Here is a 22672-nt window from a genome sequence, read left to right on the forward strand (position 1 = left end):
TAAGGTACCATGTGTTGTGCAAATTAATAAGAGTGTGAGATGTAACATATTAGGATTAATAGAGGATTACAAGGATAATAAAGTAGGCATTTTCGGGATGGTAACCTACAGTGTAGTGGAGTGCCACAAGGATTGGTGTTCAGGTGACAATTTTTTTTCTTACACAGGATGAGGGCATCACTGGCTAGGCTGGCATTTATTGCCCAAAGGGTATTTAAACGTCAACCACATTAGGGTGTAGGTTTGCTCGCTGAGTTGTAGGTGAGAGTGAGGACTGCAGATGCTGGTGATCAGAGCTGAAAATGTGTTGCTGGAAAAGCACAGCAGGTCAGACAACATCCAAGGAGCAGGAGAATCGACGTTTCGGGCATGAGCCTGAAGAAGGGCTTATGCCCGAAACGTTGATTCCCCTGCTCCTTGGATGCTGCCTGACCTGCTGCGCTTTTCCAGCAACACATTTTCAGGCTAACTTTCTTCCTGTTTGCCCAACGTAGTGTTTGTGGCAGTCCTTGCATGGAATTTTATAGATGACGTTGGTTTTGTCCATGGGTTGCACTGGGTCTTTTAAGTTGCTAGTTTTTGTTTGACAGTGTGTTGGTGGGTTTGTGCGCTACTAGGATTCCGAGGGGTCTTAGTAGTCTGGCTGTCATTTCTGAAACTTCTTTAATGTATGGTAAGGTGGTTAGGGTTTCTGACTGTGTTTGGTCTGCTTGTCGTGGTTTGTTCTTGAGTTTCAGAAGTTTCAGAAATGACAGCCAGACTACTAAGACCCCTCAGAATCCTAGTAGCACACAAACCCACCAACACTGTCAAACAAAAACTAACAAACTTAAAAGACCCAGTACAACCCATGGACATAACCAACGTCATCTACAAAATTCCATGCAAGGACTGCCACAAACACTATGTAGGACAAACAGGAAGAAAGTTAGCCACCAGGATACACGAACACTAGCTAGCCACAAAAAGCCACGACCCTCTCTCCCTCATAGCCCTACACACGGATGAAAAAAACCACCAATTCGACTGAGACAACACATCTATCCTGGGACAGGCTAAGCAAAGACATGCCAGAGAATTCCCAGAGGCTGGCACTCCAATCACAACGCCATAAACAAACACACAGATCTAGATACCATCTATCAACCCCTCAGAAATGAACAGGAAATGACATCACCACAAACCCCAGGAACCCCATCCATGACAAACTTATAAATAGAAAGCAGGAGACGACAGTTTCACTTCACTTAGAGGTCGCCACTGATGATGTTACCTAGCCAGGTAATGAAACGTCTGGATATCAAACCTACAGCTCAGTGAGCAAACCTACACCCTAAACCTCAACCTGAGCTACAAACCTTGCGTCAACCACATTGCTGTGGGTCTGGAGTCACATGTAGGCCAGATCGGATAAGGATGGTAGTTTCCTTCCCTAAAGGCCATTAGTGACCCAGGTGTGTTTTTTCCCAACAGTGGATTCATGGTCATCAATAGACTCTTAATTCCAGATTTATTGAATTCAAATTATGCCATCTACCACAGCAGGATTTGAACCCAGGCCCCCAGAATATTACCTGGGTCTCTGGATTAAGAGTCTAGCGATAATACCACATGGCCATTGCTTCCCCTGTATGTATTAATGACTCGGATGATGGAAGTTTGTGAATGATGCAAAAATAGGTTGGAAGACAATTGGTGAGGATGGCACAAACTGTCTACAGGATACGGACAGGTTAAGCAAATGGTGAAAAAACTTGGCAGATGGAATGCACTTTGGCAGGAAGAATAGAGGAATTGAACATTATTTAAATGGAGAAAGACTGCAGAAAGCTACAGAACAGAACTTTGGAGCATTTATGCATGCATCACAAAAAGCTAGCATCCAGGTTCAGCAGGTAATAGGGGGGACAAATGTGATATTGGCTTTATTTCAAAAGGGAATGAAGTTTAAAAGTAGGGACATCTTGCTAAAGCCATACAAGGCACAAGTCAGACCACAACTGGAATAATGTGAACTGTTTTGATCCCCTTATCTAAGATATACTTGTGTTGGAGGCAGCCCAGAGAAGGTATGGAGAGATTTTCTTATGAGGAAAAGTTGAGTAGACTGGGCCTGTATTCATTGGAGTTTTAGAAGAATGAGGCAGACGTTTTGAAACATTCAAGGTTGTTGGTGACTTGAGAGGGTAGATGCAGAGATGCTGTTTCCCCTAGTGGGAGAGTTTTGGACCAGAGTGCATAATCTCAGGATAAGGGGTCACATACGTACAATAGAAATGAAGTATTTCTATTCTCAGAAGATAGTGAATCTGTGGAATTCTTTACCACAGAGGGCTACAAAGGTTGGGTCATTAAGCTGAGACAGACTTTTCATCAGTAAGAGAATCAGGGGTTTGGGGCAAAGGCAGAAAATTGCAGTTGAGGATTATTAGCTCAGCCACAAATCCATTGAATTGCAAGTAGACCTGATCTGCTGAGTGGCCTACAGTTCCTTTGTCTTATGGTCTGTCATCGAGTCATAGAGGTGTACACATGGAAACAGACCCTTTGGTCCAACCCGTTCATGCCGACCAGATATCCCAACCGAATCTAGTCCCACCTGCCAGCACCTGGCCCATCTCACTCCAAACCCTTTCTATTCATTACCCATCCAGATACCTTTTAAATATTGCAATTGGACTATCTCCACCACTTCCTCTGGCAGCTCATTCCATACACATACCACCCTCTGCATGCAAATGTTGCCCTTTAGGTCTCCTTTATATCTTGCCCCTCTCACCCTAAATCTATGCCCTCTAGTTCTGGACTCCTCCACCCCAGGAAAAGACTTTCTCTACTTACCCAATCCATGCCCCTCATGATTTTATAAACTTCTATAAGGTCACCCCTCAGCCTCTGACGCTCCAGGGAAAACAGCCCTAGCCTTTTCAGCCTCTCCATCGAGCTCAAATCCTCCAACCCTGGCAACATCCTTGTAAATCTTCTCTGAACCCTTTCAGGTTTCACAACATCTTTCCGATAGGAAGGAGACCAGAATTGCACAAAATATTCCAACAGTGGCCTAACTAATGTTCTGTACAGCCGCAACATGACCTCCCAACTCCTGTACTCAATACTTTGACCAATAAAGGAAAGCATACCAAACTCCTCCTTCACTATCCTATCTACCTGCAACTCCACTTTCAAGGAGCTATGAACCTGCACTCCAAGATCTCTTGTTTTTTCAGCAACACTCCCGAGGACCTTACCATTAAGTGTATAAGTCCTGCTAAGATTTGCTTTCCCAAAATGCAGCACCTCGCACTTATTAAACTCTATCTGCTACTCCTCAGTCCATTGGCCCTCTCTCACTTACTCTTTCCTTTTTAAATGCTTTGGCATGTCTGCACCTTTGAATAAACTTAACATCCCCTGTCCCCATATCAGCATCAAATTGTCTTTGCCAGAATTTCAGTGAAGCATTTTGCGATATGAAAGATGCTATATAACTGCAGATTGTTGTAATTTTGACATGTTGAACGGGCCCCCAACATCAGCAGCATTTGGGGAAGGGTGGGGAGGGGAATGTCCCAGCTTTCTATCAGCCCTCACGTGCAGATACCTTTCCTGACATTGCTTCTGAAAGGCGTTGCTCTCGTTTTAAGGTTATGCCCTTTATCCTGGAATCTCCTGCCAGAGAAGACAGCTTTTCTCTATCCACCCAACCATCTACTTTAATCATCTTAACCATCTCATCATTCTTTTGCCTTCCATGGAATTCTAGCTTGCTTCATTTTTTTTTTCTTGGTGGCGCTGCTGCTATTTTGACTCAGATGAAATAACTTGGCTGTCCCTGCCTGGGTCCAAGCAACCATTCTTTATCCCTTAACCCTTTCAACTGGGGTATAATTCTGCTGGATCCGTGGTGCAGCTCCTCTGAGATCAGGTATGACGGTAAACTTGGCTTTTGCTTTGCTTTCCTCCATCTGCAGCTTCCCCTTGTCAGTCACGTTTGATCAGATCAGTCTAATGCTTGCCACACCAGGCTCGATTATACAGTCTGTACATTGTCTTCCCCTTTTATTTGGCACCCATCCACTCCCACTGCTGAGACACTGTCATGGTGCCAGGATGAAGTCACCAGCAGTAACTGTCTGTTTGAAAAATGTCACCAAGTCTTGTTTAGTTTCTGCTCCCACACAAGTCCCCACACAGGACAGAAAATATCAGGAAGTCAAAATTCTCCTGAAAGGGTGGGAGATGGTCACTTGCATTAGTTTGTGTTCCTGAACTTCGTAACATTTCTAGGAATCACGATGCTTCATTCGGGTGTTCCCAAACATTGAAGAATCAATTTCCGATTGGCTTTCCTTAAAGGGGAAATCCAAATTTCCTGTGCTACAACTCTCTACCCTAAGGCAGCTCCTGCCCACAGCGCCTCCACCTGGGGAGTAGAGGCTAGGCAGCAGGTCCTGCATACACACCAAAAGAAACAGGAGGTGGGGTGTGCCCATTGGCACCGATCTGATCCAGGTCATCTCTAAGCCTAACAATTCCCTGCAGAGTCAATGTTGCTGTGGACACTTGCGTTTGAAGTCTGTGGTGGTAAAGACCCTATCACTCTATCACACGGCTAACCAGGAATCCCTCACACTACACAGCACGGTGACTCAGTGGTTAGTACTGTTACCTCACAGTGTCCGGGCGCCTAGGTTCAATTCCACCCTCTAGCGACTACCTGTGTGGAGTTTGCACGTTTTCCCCATGTCTGCGTGGGTTTCCTCCAGATTCTCTGGTTTCCTCCCACGATCCAAAGGTGTGTAGGTTAGTTGGATTGGCCATGCTAAATAATCTATAGGCACCGTGATTCCCAGAAATGTTACGAAGTTCAGGAACACAACCAATGCAACTGACCATCTTCCACCCTTTCAGGAGAATTTTGACTTCGTGATATTTTCTGTCCTGTGTGGAGACTTGTGTGGGAGCAGAAACTAAACAAGACTTGGTGACATTTTTCAAACAGAAAACGGATGTTTACTGCTGGTGACTTCATCCTAGCACCATGACAGTGTCTCAGCAGTGGGAGTGGATGGGTGCCAAATAAAGGGGAAGACAGTGATGCGCAGGCTAGGTGGGTTAGCCATGGGAAATACAGGGATACAAGGAAATAAGGTGGTGGGTTCATGTGGGATGCTTTTCAGAGGGTTGGTGTTGACTTGATGGGCTGAATTGAAGAGTGTGGCACTGGAAAAGCACAGCCAGTTAGGCAGTATTTGAGGAGCAAGAGAATCAACATTTTGAGCATAAGCCCTTCAAGAAGGAACCGATGGGCTGAATGGCCTGCTTTCACACTGTAGGGATTCTATGACTGTGGGAAGGGTTGCTGCTCAGCCTGTTAGATGTCTTTATCATCTTGAACAAATGCATCCTGAAGTGGGACTTGAACCCACAGCTTCTGTCTCGGTGTCAGGGAAGCTACCCACTGTGCCAAAATCTCTTCAGATGCGCAAGTGTCAGTTTTCTAGGCTTCTGTGGCAGGTTAACTGTGAGCTGAGAGCTGCGTGTCTGCACTGACTGATCAGTGAAACAAAGAGTGTGCAGGTACGGGCTCCAGATTTCAACATCTCCTCCAGGCTGATACTTGCCAATGCAGTACTGAGGGAGTAGTCTTCTCTGTTTTTGATCAGATATTGTACTGAGGCCAACAACGATAACAAAAAAAACAAAAATTACTGAAAAAGCTGGGCAGCAGCTGTGGAGAGAAATCAGAATTAACATTTCTGGCCCAGTGACCTTTCCTCACAACTGATGGGAACATGGTGTTGGAGTTAGGCCTCAGGCCTCAGTTAGTTTGGAGAAGCTGGGGTTATTGTCCTGGGAATGAAATGGAGATTTGACAAAGGCATGCAGGATTAGTAGAGTTCAATTAGCTCAGTTGGCTGGATAGCTGGTTTGCGATACAGAGTGACACCAACACCACAAGACCAATTCCCACACCATAACAATTTCACCTTCTCACTTTGCCCCTTGTCTGAGGTGTGGTGACCCTCTGGTTAAATCGCCACCTGTTATCCCTCTCCAGTGAGCAAGCAGCTCTATAGTCCTCTAGGAGCATGGTGGCTTCACCTTGGTTCACAAGATTATTGTATACATATAGACAAGGTAGACAAAAAACAGCTGTTCCCAGTTATCACTTTGGGACTCCTGTGGTTGTGACAAGGATTTTGTGGATGCAAGCCCTCATTGTACAAGGACACAGATTGGGCAAGAGACATGGGGAAGATGTGAGGAAGAATGTTTCAGAGATGGAACTGCTCAGGACGGTGGAACTTTGATGTCTGAATTAGATTGGATTGTCGCTTGATGGAAATAAGTTTCTATGGCCATGGGGACAAAGAGACATGGGACTGAATGGATCGGTGAAGGATGAACTCTGGGACAAATTGCTTCATTCTGAATTGTTATGACTCTGACTTTATGAATTGCTGATGCTAGCCACAGCTGCAATTTATATAACACATTTCAAACACCGGAAAGAAAATTGGAAGATGCAAAAGAGACGCCTGACTTTCTGTAGTGCTCAATGTTGCAGATTCTGGTTTTCTACTGACCTCTAGTGGCTACAGTGAAAAGCTACAAAATGCATGGAGATCCTGAGCTCTCTGAAGTCTAGATGTGACAGCCGAGCAATGAAATTCCAACATTGCCCACTCCAAAACGAAAAGACTTGCTCCATGTCAGTAATCAGGCTTCTGTTTTTTGAGGTCAGTGTTTGTGTTCACACCACAAATGGACAAACACATAATACATGCACCTACAGAATTCCTTTCACAACCACAGGATGTCTGAAAGCCCTTTACACTCAATCAAGTATTCTTGAAGATAAACCAATGAGGACCTAGAGTAAATAAGGTGAGACTGTGTTCACTAGCAGGAGGGGTACAAAAGCGAGATTTAAGAATGGGAGTAGATCATATGCACTATTAGGTTTTGATCTGCCATTCACCAGAGCCATGGCTGATCTTTGGCTTCAGTTTTCACTTTCCCCTTGTGTTCCACATATTCCATAATTCTTGGAGATGCCAGAAATCAGTCTATCTGACTTTGTGTATCCAATGGATAGTCAGAGTCTTTTTTTCTCTGGGTAAAAATGTCAAATACATTTTTAGGCATAGGTTTAAAGTGAGAGGGAGAAAGTTGAGGGGAGATATGCCGGGCAATTTTTATTTTTGCAGAGGGTGGTGGATACCTGGAACGCATTGTCAGGGGAGATGGTATAGGCAGAGACAGATGGCTCTTGGCATGGTAGTAGTGCCCCTTCCTCTGAGCCGGGGGCCCATGTTCAAGGTCCATCTGCCCCAACGGCATTTCATCATATCCCTGAACAGGTTGCTCAAAAAATATCTATAAACAGAAACAATAGCAGTGTTTAAAAGGCATTAATATAGGCGCATGAACAGGCAGGGAATAGTGGGATATGGACCATGTGCAGGCAGATAGGGTTAGTTTAAAATGGCATAATTGTCAGAACAGACATGGTGAATAGCCAAGGTTTTCTCCCCAGGGTAAGAGAGTCCAAAACTAGAAAGGATAGGTTTAAGGTGAAACGGGAAAGATTATAAAAGAGACCTAAGGGTTAACTTTTTCACACAAAGGGTGATGCGTGTATGAAGTAGCTGCCAGAGGAAGTGGTGGAGGCTGGTACAATTGCAACACTTAAAAGCCATCTGGACAGGTACATGAATAGGGAGGGTTTAAAGGAATATGGGCCACATGCTGGCAGATGGGACTAGATTAATTTGGAATATCTGATCGGTTTGGCCAACTTGAACCAAAGGGTCTGTTTGCATGCTGGACAACTCTATGACTCAAGATTTCCCTCCATAAACCTCTTCACTTGCTCTTTTTTTGTTGTGTTAGGCAACTTACTAAGACTGTTAGACATAGCATATTAGGATTGATAGAGGATTGGCAAGGATAATAAAGTAGGCATTTTCGGGATGGTAACCTATAGTGTAGTGGAGTGCCACAAGGATCGGTGTTGGGGCCACAATTTTTTTTCTACTGGGATAGGAAATTCCAAAGATCCACAATTCTTTGAGTGAAGTAATTTCTCCTCATTACAGTCCAAACTGGTCAACCTCCTAAACCAGGCATTAGATTCCCTGACTAATGGAAACATCTACCCCATCATGCCCCTTCAAAACCTTATGTTGCAATGTGATCACCACTTATTTTTCATAAACTCATGAGAATATAAGGACAAATTACTCCATCTGTCATCATAGGAAACACATCCTCATCCCAGGGACGAGTGAATGTTCGTTGTACCAAAACAACGAGAATTTTCTTTCCTTACACAATGAGTGGTTGCAATCTGGAATACACTGTATGAAAGAACAGTGGAATCGGATTTAATTGTAACTCCCAGTACCTCTTATTACCCAACAGGTAAAACAATATTACAAGGCTGCAAAGAAGAATAGGGGAGTGAAATTAATTGAATAGTTCTTTCAAGGGGGCAGCAGAGGGAAAATGGGCTGAAGGACCATTTAGTCAGTCCTGAAATATTGGTTGGTCCATTATGACCTCTCTTATTGGTAAGTCCTCCTTGATGAAGGGTGTTGTTGATGCAATACATTTGGAGTTGGGAGTTTCTCTGCTGTCTGGGGTCAGCTGGGAGATGGCTCACTTTCCTGAAATTAAAAGTAGACAATGAAAACAACTTGCTTGATTTTTTTTTTGGCTTAATCTTCAACTTATCAAAACATCCCAAGAGACTTAGAGGAGCATTGTCATTGACCAAATTTGACAGCGAGCTCTGTAAGAATTTATCAGGGCAGATGACTTGGTCAAAGAATAGGTTTTAAAGAGATGTTTGAGGAAAAGGACAAGATTGAGAAGTTTTAGGACAGCACAGACAACTGAAATCCCAGCCACCAGTAGTGGGCTAGTTGGAATTGGAGACACGGAAGAAGCCACAGCCAGAGAAGCACAGGGATCTCTGAGGTTGTAGAGCTGGTGGATCGTACAGGGACAAAGAGACCTTGGAGGGAACAAATTCATCTAACTCATGCTCACACAACACTGAGATTTAGAAAATATCGCAATAGCATAATGTGAACTTGCAAAGCTTGTGACACTTGTGCTGAAATGGTCGGCTTGTTTGAGTTCAAGTTAAGAAGAAAAGGTTGACTTAGAACTGAAATCCACAAACTTAGTTACTTTATCCAGGATCAGTGAGATATTTTTAATTTAATGCAGAGTGGCAGAAATACCATGCAAGAACGTTTTTTAAAAAAAACTACATCAGACAAACCAGCAGGAAACTTGCCACCAGGATACATGAATACCAACTAGCCACCAAAAGAGATGACCCACTATCACTAGTTTCATACATACAGACAAAGAAGGACACCACTTTGACTGGGACAACATGCACATCCTAGGACAGGCGAAACAAAGACACACACAAGAATTCCTAGAGGCCTGGCATTCTAACCGGAACTCCATCAATAAACACATTGATTTAGACACCCCCCATCTACCTTCCCTTGAAAAAAAAACGGAAATGCCATCACCCACCTTAAGAAACCAAGACCAGCACTTCACTGGAGGCTCTCGCTGATGATGTCACCTAGTCATGGTGATGAAACATCTCAAAACAAACCTTCCAGTCAGTGAGTTAACTTCCATCCAGAAATAAGAGTCTCTTAAAATGGCTGTTGGACATAGTACCTGTTTCTTGCAAGAGGAACAGAAATGACACAAGAAAGTGAACAATTATCTTTTGTCCTTCCTTTAGTTAGTCTTAGAAATGGAGAATAAAATTTCTTAAATTGTGTTGAAAGTGCACCAGAAACAGTGTTTAGGACAACATCTCGAATGTCAGTCTGACTGTTCAACAATGAAGTTTACAGAATTAGCTGTTTCGAGGATCATTCAATCTGAGACCAATTGAAAGAGAGAAATTGTGTTTTTATTTTGTGAGTGTGTTTCAGCTTTTATTGTGTTTTATTTTGTCATTGATTTCCTGAAGAATTGTAGAGTTGTTATTATGGCTCAGAGGACGGCCATTGGGCCCATCCTGTCCATGTTGGGCCATTGCCTGCTCCACCACTTAGTAAACTGTCAATCTTAAATCTGTCAGGCAGGTAGATTCAGATTGGTAAGTGTGTTGCCATGAGAATGCAGCAAAATTTGGATCTCTCCATGACCCTTATTTTTGAAAAAGGTGCAAATGTATAAATTCCTTTTACCTCCATAAAACATGGTGCTGAGTATTTATGTCTGATGCATTTGCATATGTTCGAAGCTGCAATCTGTGGGCCTGGCTGGTGATGCCAAACTGGTTTTCCACTGTAACTCTGAGCAATAGTCTGAATTATCTAACAAATGATTCCTGATCCCAGAATCACATCTAACAGTGAATGTACTGTTTGGAGCTGGTTGAGCATAATTTGGAGATGCCGGTGTTGGACTGGGGTGTACAAAGTTAAAAATCACACAACACCAGGTTATAGTCCAACAGGTTTAATTGGAAGCACACTAGCTTTCGGAGTGACGCTCCTTCATCAGGTGGTAGTGGAGGGCTCAATCCTAACACACAGAATTTATAGCAAAAATTTACAGTGTGATGTAACTGAAATTATACATTGAAAAATTGATTGTCTGTTAAGCCTTTCATCTGTTAGAATACAGTGGTAGTTTCACTTCTTTCATGTGTAAATCACAAAACCTTTTTTTAAAAAGTTGCATTCTCGGGTTAGCTGTTAACAACGGTGATAGCTAGACAATATGTTGAAGGTATTAGCCCCCTGTGTTCTCTGTCTATGCCATGATGTTTAGATTGATTCTAATTTAAAAAGTGAGATAACTGAGTTCTACATGAATGCATGCAGTTTTTGAGCAAAGTACAATGTAGCTCTGCAAGCACAAATTCACCCCACAAAATTATTGTGTGCATGTGGGTCTTTGTCTGTCTGTCTGGGTTGGGGGTTGTGAGTGTGAGAAAGTGTATATGTGTGTGTAGTGAGTGCAGAGTGTCTTAAGTCTGTGAGGGGGTGCGTGTGTGAGTATGGGAGCGTGTGTGTCTGTAAGGGTGTGTGTGGGTGTCTGTGTGCGTGTCTGTGTGTATAGGAGTGCGAGTGTGTGTGTGTGTAGGAATATCTGTGTGTGTGTGTAGTGCAATGGTAGTCACCTGTAATGTGACATGAACCCAAGGTCCCGGTTGAGGCCCTCCCTATGGGTACCGAACTTAGCTATCAGCCTCTGCTCGGCCACTTTTCTCTGCTGTCTGTCCCAAAGTCCACCTTGGAGGATGGTCACCCGAAGGTCTGAGGCTGAATGCTCTGGACCACTGAAGTGTTCCCCAACTGGGAGGGAACCCTCCTGTTTGTTGTGCGGTGCCCATTCATCCGTTGTCGTGGCCTTTGCTCGGTTGCCCCAATGTACCATGCCTCCGGGCATCCTTGCCTGCAACGTATAAGGTAGACAACGTTGGCTGAGTCACATGGGTACCTGCCATGTACAAGGTGGGAGGTGTTCCTACGCATAATAGTGGTAACTATGTCCACACTTTGACACGTCTTGCAGCGCCTACCGTGACAGGGTTGTATGGAGCTCTGAAAGCTAACGTGCTTCCAATTAAACCTGTTGGACTATAACCTGGTGTTGTGTGGTTGAGCATAAGCAGCTTGCTCTGAGCTGTGAACGGTCAGTGAGATAGTCAACAACACAAGAACAACTAACTGTATCTCCAATCTAATGATAGCCCAACCACCATCCTCTCCCAAGCTATTTAAAATTATGTTTTTTTTCCAAGTTTGTTTTGTGTGTCCCAGTTCTGAAGAGCGCAAGACAAGAATTTTCAATTTCTAAATTACCTAGATTTGGTGTTTACGTTTCTGGAGTGGGTTATGAAGCCACAACCTTCTGCTATTATTAACAAAACAGCAGTATTAGCAATTGTAAAAAACATAGTTAAGTCTTTTGATTTGACTAATGCTAATACAATCAGAACTGGGTCTACCTTTGCTTGTCATTTATATAAATGATTTGGATGAACATATAGGAGGCATGGTTAGTAAGTTTGCAAAGGTCACCAAAATTGGTGGTATAGTAGACAGTGAAGAAGATTACCTAAGGTTACAAAGAGATCTTGATTAATTGCGCCAATGGGCTGAGTAGTGGCAAATGGCGTTTAATTTGGATGAATGTGGTGTATTGCATTTTGCAAATGCAAACGAGGGCAGGTCATATACAGTTAATGGTAGGACCCATGGAATGTTGTGGTACAGAGAGACCTCGGGGCTCCAGTACATAATTCTTTTGAAACTTGGGTCACATAGAGTGGTTGAGAAGGCATTTTTGATGCCTGCCTTCATTGCTCAGACCTTTGAGTATGAGACATATGTTAAGGTTGTACAGGACATTGGTAAGGCTTCTTCTGGAGTTCTGGTTGCCTTGTTATGGGAAGTATATTATTAAACTAGAGAGGCTTCAGAACAGATTCACCAGGATCTTGCTGCGAATGGAGGGTTTGAGGTATAAAAATAGATTGGAAAGGCTGAGACTTTTTCTACTGGTGCATAGGAAGTTGAGAGGTGACTTTATAGAGATTTATAAAATCATAAGGGGCTTGGATAAAGTGAATGACAAGGTCTTTTCCCCCAAGAATGGGAGAGTTCAAAGCCAGGGGCATATTTTTAAGGTGAGAGGAGAAGATTTGAAAAGGACACGAGGAACAACCTTTTTACACAAAGTGATTCAGCTTTCCTTTATTGGTCAGGAGTATTGAGTACAGGAGTTGGGAGGTCATGTTGTGGCTGTACAGGACATCGGTTAGGCCACTGTTGGAATATTACATGCAATTCTAGTCTCCTTCCTATCGGAAAGATGTTGTGAAACTTGAAAGGTTTCAGAAAAGATTTACAAGGATATTGCCAGGGTTGGTGGATTTGAGCTATAGGGAGAGGCTGAACAGGCTGGGGCTGTTTTCCTTGGAGGCTGAGGGTTGACCTTCTAGAGGTTTCCAAAATTATGAGGGACATGGATAGGATAAATAGGCAAAGTCTCTTCCCTGGCGTGGGGAGTCCAGGTTTAGGGTGAGAGGGAAAGATATAAAAGAGACCTAAGGGGCAACATTTTCACGCGGAGGGTGGTACATGTATGGAATGAGCTGCCAGAGGAAGTGGTGGAGGCTGGTACGATTGCAACATTGAAAAGGCATCTGGATGGATATATGACTATGAAGGGTTTGGAGGGATATGGGCAGAGTTCTGGTTGGTGGGACTCGATTGGGTTGGGATATCTGGTCGGCATGATCAAGTTGGACCGAAGGGTCTGTTTCCGTGCTGTACATTTCTATGACTCAATGTGTGGAAATAAACTAGCAGAGAAAGTGGTGGATATGGGTACAGTAACAATGTTTAAAAGACGTTTGGATAGGTTCTTGAATAGGAAAGATTTGGAGAGATATGGGCCAAGCGCAGGCAGGTGAGACTAGTTTAGTTGGGAAACATGGTCGGCATGAACTGATTGAACCAGACCCTTTGTCCAATGTTGTATGATTCTGTGACTGTAGAGCAAACTGACTCCTGCTGTTATGTGTGAGAGCCACAGGGTAGAATACCACAGTACCCTGCTCATAATTTTGTAGGTGAAGTGGGGTGAGCGATTGTTAAGATGCAACACATCACCTGCCCTCTACCTTCCCAGCCTTCCCTGACTTTCTGTTCTATCCAGGGGAGATGGAGAGGCCCACAATATGAGCAGACCAGTGTAGGCTGGTATTGAGCAATAGTGGGGCCTGGAAGGACCTCTGTGCCAATTAAGGGCTCCTCCCCACCGCCAAGCCCTCTTTAACCCAACCAACCCCCAACCGGTCAAACCCACAGTGAAGTTATTGGGAATGCGGGAGCACTGAGTTTACACGTTGCTGTACCCGATGCGAAATATCACTCTCCGTATTGACAGCATCTCAACCAGAATTTCCTACATTCATCATCTCCCATACTTCTCAAATAATTTCAATTTTGCTTTGCTACTCACAATAGGTCACAGTCTTGGATTTAATGTATCCCAGGTTGTCTTGAGTGAATCCTAAATTCTATTCTTATACCCTCCTTTACCATTCGTGCTTCTTGATGTCAGTGACATGCTGATATTGCCTGGTGTTATCGTTGAGCTCTTCTCATTGCAGGGAAAATTGAGAAGTCTGGTCTAATGTCACCCTCAACTGAGAGCCCAATACTACCACCGCAGCCGGAATGCACACCTACAGAACAGGAGCCTTCTGGACCAGGTCGTTCTAGGGGCCTGATGGAGACGTTGCTAGAAGACTTTGAGACACAGAAGGTTAAACGGAGGGAGAGGCGGGACGAACCTAATGTGAGCAACTGAGTATTGTATTGGTAGTGCTGGAAGTTAAAGGCGTTTGTAGATTAGATTACTTACAGTGTGGAAACAGGCCCTTCGGCCCAACAAGTCCACACCGCCCCGCCGAAGCACAACCCACCCATACCCCTACATCTACCCCTTACCTAACACTACGGGCAATTTAGCATGGCCAGTTCACCTGACCTGCACATCTTTGGACTGTGGGAGGAAACCGGAGCACCCGGAGGAAACCCACACAGACACTGGGAGAATGTGCAAACTCCACACAAGTCAGTCGCCTGAGGCGGGAATTGAACCCGGGTCTCTGGCGCTGTGAGGCAACAGTGCTAACCACTGTGCCACCGTGCCGCCCGCGTTGTCAGGTCCATTCAGTCAGCTAAGTGGGGAGATTTACCATGAGCCTCAGTTTTTTTGGAAGAGTTAGCTCATCCAGTCTCTTGGTTCTAGATTAGATTAAGTTACCTACAAGTGTGGAAACAGGCCATTTGGCCCACGAAGTCCACACAGACCCTCCGAAGAGTAACCCATCCAGACCCATTTCCCTGCATTTACGCCTGTCTAATGTGCCTAATACTATGGGCAGTTTTAGCGTGGCCAATTCACCTGACGTGCTCATCTTTGGTTTGCGGGATAAAACCGGACTACCCGGAGGAAACTCATACAGACCCAGGGAGAATGTGCAAACTCCACACACACAGTCACCCGAGGCTGGAATCAAACCCGGGTCCTGGTGCTGTGAGGCAGCAGTGCTAACCACTGAGCCACCATACTGCGCTCAGGGGTTCTGTGTTTGGGAGAAGCTGGTGTACTGGACATGGCACTGAATTAGTCATTCAGAATCCAGGGCAATTTAAATTTAAGTTCCATATTGGAAGTTAGTCTAAATAATGGTGGCCATCTTGTGGAGGTGCCAGTGTTGGACTGGGGTGGACAAAGTTCAAAATCACGCAACATCAGGTTATAGTCCAACAGGTTTATTTGTAAGCACAAGCTTTTGAAGCACTGCTCCTTCATCAGGCAGCTAGTGGGGCAGGATCATAGGATACAGAATTTATAGTAAAAGATCAAAGTGTCATACAACTGATGTGATGTATTGAACAAACCTAAATTGCTGTCAAGTCTTAATCACTTAGAATGGGTTGCAGGTTTTGATTCATTAATATGTAAATACAAGAACTTCTTTCAAGTCGCATTCCCAAGATAGCTTAAGGTTTTATTTTTAAAAAGTGACATTGCAGCTCAGACAATGCATTAAAGGTGTGAGGTTAGAGTCTGTCTGTATTCCAAACTTGAGTCAGACTGGTCCTATTTCCAAAGTAGGAATTTATAAAATGTCACATGAACTGATTGCCTACAGACTTTTTTTGAACAAAATAGAATGAACCTGCAAATATAAATCTGCAAATGCAAAATCACCCCATAGACGTGTGTGTATGTGAGGGAGAGAGTGTGTGCGTGTTTGATGGTGTGTGTGCACTAGTGTGACAGAGTATATGCCTATAAGAGGGTGCTGGGATGGGATCACATCGACTGTATGACACTTTGATCTTTTATGATAAACTCTGTGTCTTATGATCCTACCTCACTAGCTACCTGATGAAGGAGCAGCGCTTCAAAAGCTAGTGCTTCCAAGTAAACCTGTTGTACCATAACCTGGTATTGTGTGATTTTTAACTTCTTCAATAATGATGAGCATGAAACATTCATTGATTATTGGTTAAAAAGAAATTCTGATTCATTAATGCCTGTTAGGGAAGAAAATCTACCATCCTTTTCTTGTCTGGCTGACAGGTGCCTCTTAACTGTCCTGTCAAGGACCCAGCAAGTCTCCCAATTCAAGATTAATAAAAGCCCACATCACATTAAAGAAAAGGAACTTAATAGAAGCCTTTAAATGATCAGATTTGGTTGAGGTAGACATGGAGATAATGGGTTAACCTTTGGAGATAGCTGAAAACCAGAGGTTATTGCAGGGATATGAAAGGGGAATGGAGCTAACTGGAACAGCTCTTTCACAGAGCCAAAAGGAGCAAATGGTCATCGTTTGTACTACCTGACTAGTACTTGATGTCTTCACAAAAAGAGTTTTATCAATTTACTCTCCGACTATGACCCCTCTACCTCACCAATGTCTTAATTCTCTTTTCATCAGGTCAAAAACAATTGAGATCAGGAGAGAAAAGGAAAGCAACTCTGATAATAAATCTCAAACAGAATTAAAGAAAAGGTCAATGTTGACGTTGAGGGTGTTAGGAGGAAAATTATTTAAGATCAAAATAATCGTATTTCCATTCGCAACCTATTTAGCACATTTTGAGAGTTTCTGGAGGTTGTCAAGTCTCACAGTTTCACATTTGTGGTCTCGGGTGTTTTCTGAACCATGTGCCTTTTTAATCTTTTAAATTTGCTTGCAACTGTTTGTTTTTTGAGTCTAAAGACCCAGGAGTTGATTAGTAAAGTATAAAATACACATCCCATTTATCTGAAACAAAAATATAGCAGCAATCATGTTACGCTTATCGCTGACCTGAAGGCAGGCTTGGTAAAGCAGGGTAAGCAGCTCGGGTAGGACATAGCCTTTGAATGTTTGTTTGTCACATGTCACCAACAATTGTCCCATCCAGTCTTTTTTGCCTATTTTCCAATCGTGTAAAAATGAATACATGAAAAATGGAAAAACTTGCATTTTTTGCAATGCCCTTCAAGACCCCAGGAGATCAACAAACCATGTTAAAGCCAGTGAAGTATTTTGTGAAGTGCAAGCACTGTTGCACTGCAGGAAATGTGACAGACATTATGCCCACAGCCGGATCCCACAACAGCAACACCCGAATACACAATGGTATCAGGGGTCCAATGGGGGGATGTAGATTGGAACTACCCCTGTTGAGCAATAGGGTGTAGTGTCTACAGAAGAGAGAATGGAGAGGTATAAAACAAAGAACTATAGAAAACTTGACAGGGGAGGCAGTGGCACAGAGATAATGTCACTGGAATGGTGGTCCAGAATCCCACACTAATGTTCTGGGCACATGTGTTTGACTCCCAATGGTAAAATGATGGCAAATCTATTCCTTCAGGCAAAACAGCTCTGATAGGACATTCATAAAGTCCCTAAAGTATGGAAGTAGGCCATTGGGTCAATCAAGTCCACACTAACCCTCTGAAGGGTATCCCATCCATTCCTGCACTTCCCATCATTCATCCACCTTTCCTGCACAATACAGGCAATTTAGGATGGCCAATCCACCTAACCTACACTCCTTTGGACTGTGGGAAGAAACCAGAGCACCCAGAGAAAACCCCACACAGACAGTTGCCTGAGGCTGGAATCGAACCTGGGTCCCTGGTGTTGTGAGGCAGCAGTACTAACCACTGAGCCACTTTGCCTCTCTTTCCAGATGATGAAATTTGAATTCACTAAAAATCTGGAATTAAAATCTGTCCTAACAGGGTGACTGTGAGCTGCTAATCAATTATCTATATTTAAAAAAACACCACCTGGTTCACTATTGTCCTTTAAAGAAGGCGGTGTATCGTCCTTAACTGGTCTGGCTTAGATGTGACTCCAGGGCCATAGCAACCTCTAAAACAGCTGAGCAAGCCACTCAATTCAAGGGCATTTAATAATGGGTATCAAAATGAGGGAATATTGCCAGAGACACCCACAGAGGAAAGAATAAAGAAGACAAATATAGTATGTGTATCTCGTTATGTTAGACTGTGCATATTCTGTGCCCTTTAATGAAAAGGAGGAAGCTGCAAGACATTATGCTGTTGTAATGTTGCACTGTTTTGCATGGTACAGATGGAGTAATCAGCTTCACCAGATGGGGAATCCCAGGAAAGTGAGTTTGAAAGAATGGTTCAAGTATCCATTAATTGATCCACAATGGTTCCTCATTGGTTACAAATCTCTGCAACTGTTTTGTTCTCTCTTCTCTCTCCCACATTGCTTCCTTTTTAACCAGCCTAATCACTCTCCACCATTTGTGATAACACAGCCACATGTCTGACTGTGCTTCTAGCTCCTCCCATCACTAGCAGCTGAGCAGTGCCAGGCAATATCTAATGAGCTGACATTCCACGTGCTTCTTGACCTCAGTGCCCCAGTAACAGCGGGTTCATCCTTCCTCAGCCTCTGAGATTCAGGAATAACACTCGGAACAACTTGTTCAGGCACTGAACAGTTACTGATCTGTTGCTGAGTGGGTTTTTCTGGGCAAAATTCTGTGACCTTTCACCCATATTCCTAACTATTTTAGCAACAGTGAATTGCAAGATTGAGAAGGGTCATGTGCACTCATCACCATGAAACAAACTTGGGGTGCAAAATCTTGCAGTGCTAAATTGTGGCTACATCCAAATGGGTTTTGTTTGGTATCCTGGCAACATTTGTAGCCTGCAGCTAATTCCTCTTCCTCCTCATTACCAGCACTAAATGGTCTGAGTGCTAATGCGTTGAATTATTGTGTTACAGAGAGTATCTGCTGTTTCCTCTACATGGTAAAGTAATGTATTCTAGATGTTTCCAATGGAATTGTTTCACACTTACAGACTATACAACCTCTTATTATAACTTATTGTATGTAGTAACCTGCTTAAAGGCAGGTCCTCTGTTTACTTTATAATGCCTCTTGCCTTTGCACTTTCCACTTCAATTGTTTATTTCAATGAACAAGGTAGGAGATAGTAGTAGTGGTGGTGGTAGAGGGTTGTTTCTCAGACTGGAGGCTTGTGACCAGCAGTGTGTCGCAAGGGTCAGTCCTGGGTCCACTGCTTTATGTCATTTATATAAATGATTTGTATGAGATTATAGGAGGTACTGTTAGTAAGTTCGCAGATGACACCAAATTGGTGGCGTTGTGGACAGTGAAGAAGGTTATCTCGGAGTACAATGGGACCTTGATCAGATGGGCTCATGAGCTGAGGAGTGGCAGGTGGAGTTTAATTTGGATAAATGTCAGATGCTGCATTTTGGAAAGGCAAATCAGGACAGGATTTATACACTTAATGGCAAGGTCCTGGGGAGTGTTACTAAACAAAGAGACCTTGGAGTGCAGGTTCATAGTTCCTTGAAAGTGGAGTCACAGATTGACAGGGTAGTGAAGAAGGCATTTAGTATACATGCTTTTATTGGTCAGTGCATTGAGTGTTGGAGTTGGGATGTCATATTGCAGCTGTACAGGACATTGGTTAGGCCACTTTTGGAATACTGCATTGAGTTCTGGTCTCCGTGCTATAGGGGGAAAGATGTTGTTAAACTTGAAATAGTGCAGAAAAGATTTACAAGGATGTTGCCAGGGTTGGAGGATTTGAGCTATAAGGAGACGCTGAATAGGCTGGGGTTGTTTTCCCTGGAGCTGAGGTGTGAACATATAGAGGTTTGTAAAATCATGAGGGGTATGAATAAGGTGAATAAGCCATGGTCTTTTTTTCCCCCAGGGTAGGGGAGGCCAAAACTAGAGGGCATAGGTTTAAGGTGAGAGGGGAAAGATACAAAAAGGATCAAAGGGGCAACATTTTCATGCAGGGGTGGAGCATGAATGGAATGAGCTGCCAGAGCAAGTGGTGGAGGCTGGTACAATTACAACATTTAAAAGGCATCTGGAAGGGTACATGAATATGAAGGCTGAGGAGGGACATGGTCAAATGCTGGCAAATGGGACTAGATTTGGTTAGGACATCTGGTCGGCATGGACAAGTTGGATCAAAGGTCTGTTTCCATGCTGTACATCTCTATGACTCTAATATGAAGAGAGAGAATACACGAGGTGGGTTCCCCTACCCTTCCTCGTGTGCTTGAAGGAAACAAATCCACTTGCTGAAGGATCCTTCAGCACTCAATGTCCCTCACGGTTCTAGCTCTTCCTCCCTCACTACCAAAACTGCTTTTGATCTATTATTGCCCACAGCTCATGACTTTAAGCATGGGATCCTTACCTGGGCCGGGGGTGACTTGCAAAAGGGCAGGAATGGCCAGTCCCTGAGGTCTCAAGTGAACCTGCTGCTCTCAGGTTGCACAGAGCAGCGTGTATTCCGCGGCTACTGAAGGTTAAGAGTTCATCCAACTGAGATGTTTAAGATCGTTACATCTAGGCCTTTTTAGGGAAACATCACTTCATACAAAGGGAAGTGAAAATCTGGAACGGTCTTCCCTAAAAACTGAGTGAAACCAAGAAACAATTCTTCAAAAATTGAGGTTTAATCTGATTGTTTTTAAGCACGTTTGTGGACTGAAGGCAGGCAAATGAAGTTAAGATACAGATCAATTGTATTTTAATTGAATGGAAGAACAAACCTGAGGATTGAATGGCCATCTCCTGTTCCTGGGATGTCATCATGTAAAGAGGAGATTCAATCATAACTTTCAAGAAATGAATTGGATAAGTAGTTGAAGGAATACTGCGGAGCTACAGGGAAAGAACAGGAGAATGAGACTAGCCACATTAGCTGGAGAGAGTCCATAGAATCCCTACAGTGTAGAAACAGGCCATTCAGCCCAACAAGTTCACACCATCCCTCCAAAGAGCATCCGCCTAGACCCAGTCCAGAACTCTGCATTTCCAATGGCTAGCACACACCTAACCTACACATCCCTGAGTACTATGGTCAATTTAGCATGGCCAATCCACCTAACTGCACAATTCTGGACTGTGGGAGGAAACCAGACCACTCAATGGAAACCCACACAGACACGGGGAAAATGTGCAAACTGCACGCAGACAGTTGCCCAAGGCTGGAATCAAACCTGGGTCCCTGGCACTGTGAGACAGTAGTGCTAACCACTGAGCCACCATGCCACCCAACATGAACTTGGCTCCTTCTGAATTGCAACTAGTCTGTGATTTAAAGAACTATGATGGTGAAGACTTGCTCAAATGGACACAGGCCAGTCTCCATGTTAGAGGAATGGTATGTGATGCAGGTAAAATGAGAAAAACAGCATGATTAAAAAATTAGGATCAGGGTATTATACATTTCCCCATTCTGACCTTTGGAAGTGCCTTCGAACAAGCTGAGGACATTAAAATATTAAATAAATACAAATATTTTCTTGTTTTCTTCTTCATCCAACATGCTTCCAACTATTCTTTGTTTACCATGTGGAGATCAGTGCACATACTCTCTCATTAAAATTACTGTCTGTACGTGGCAAAAAAGTGCTTGGCCATCAAATGGCCTAAAATAATTTGAAATGAAGTAGTTATGCCCATGTTTCTTGTAGCCACGTGCTGCTGTGGATTTGTACCTACAAGTGCTTCATCTCATAAACAACTCTCATTTTTCAATAGTACAATGTACATAGTTTACCTAGGCTGGACTTGAGCGTGGTATCCAGCATCAGTTGTGTTTGACTTACTGTTTGGCCTTACACCTAATTCTTAAGAAAGCAAACCTCTGTTTAATAATGCATTCAGAATCAGAATCACAAAATTGACGTGACACAGAAAGACGCCATTTGGCCCATTCTGTCTGTACTAGCTCCCTAAGCATTTTGACTTGGTATCATTGTCCTCCTTTTTCCCCACAATCCTGTTCATTTTTCTATTTAAATAATCATCTGATACTCTCTTGAATGTCCTTATTTGAACCTGCCTCTGCTATATTTTGAGGCAGTGATTGCCTCTGAATAGGCAAGCATGAAAGTGTGTGTGTGTGTGTGTACGAATGAAAGGCAAAAATTCTTAACTGCTTATCCATCCTAATACCAACATCACTGAGGATGTTTGATGCCATACAAAGCAATGGAGCCCACTTGTTTACCGTGTCATCCTCCATCTTAAATAATTACTCCCTCTGCCACTAATGCATAGTGGCAGCAGTGTGTACCAGCTACAAGTTGCAATGCAGCAACTTGGCAAAGCTCCTCTGACTGCCCCTTCCAAACTGTGACCTCTCCCACCTAGAAGGATGAGGATCATAGAAACATGGCAAGACCTGCATGTTCCCCTCCATGGCACACTCATTCCTGAGTAAAATCCTGGAGCTCCCTTCCTAATGGTGCTGTGAGTGTACCTACAACACACGGTTCAAGAAGGTGGCTTACCACCATTTCTCAAGATTAAATAGCAATGGACAATAATTGCTGATCTTGCCTGCAATGTTCACATCCCAGGAACTAAAAGAAAAGTCACATCTGGCCAATCAATTTGCTAGATTATTGCAATTGATATTCATTAATATGCATTCTTGGGCCATTATTGATTTTTTTTTTACCTTAATTCATTCTGCAAAAGTATTCTGCCAGATTAATAGCTACATTTGGAGACAAGCAGTGTCATATTTGGAA

General features: G+C 43.4%; 1 protein-coding gene across 5 annotated transcripts in view; it reads left to right on the forward strand.

The window, feature by feature from the left end:
* LOC140488115 (A-kinase anchor protein 2-like) overlaps positions 1-22672 on the forward strand; it is a 173622-nt gene that overhangs the window by 142912 nt on the left and 8038 nt on the right. For all 5 annotated transcript variants that reach the window (XM_072587933.1, XM_072587902.1, XM_072587896.1 and 2 more), the window contains exon 3: positions 14183-14370. In XM_072587933.1, coding sequence (XP_072444034.1) covers positions 14183-14370 — 188 coding nt within the window. The remainder of the gene's footprint in view (positions 1-14182; positions 14371-22672) is intronic.

Source organism: Chiloscyllium punctatum, chromosome 2, assembly GCF_047496795.1.
Source record: "Chiloscyllium punctatum isolate Juve2018m chromosome 2, sChiPun1.3, whole genome shotgun sequence".
Taxonomy (NCBI): domain Eukaryota; kingdom Metazoa; phylum Chordata; class Chondrichthyes; order Orectolobiformes; family Hemiscylliidae; genus Chiloscyllium; species Chiloscyllium punctatum.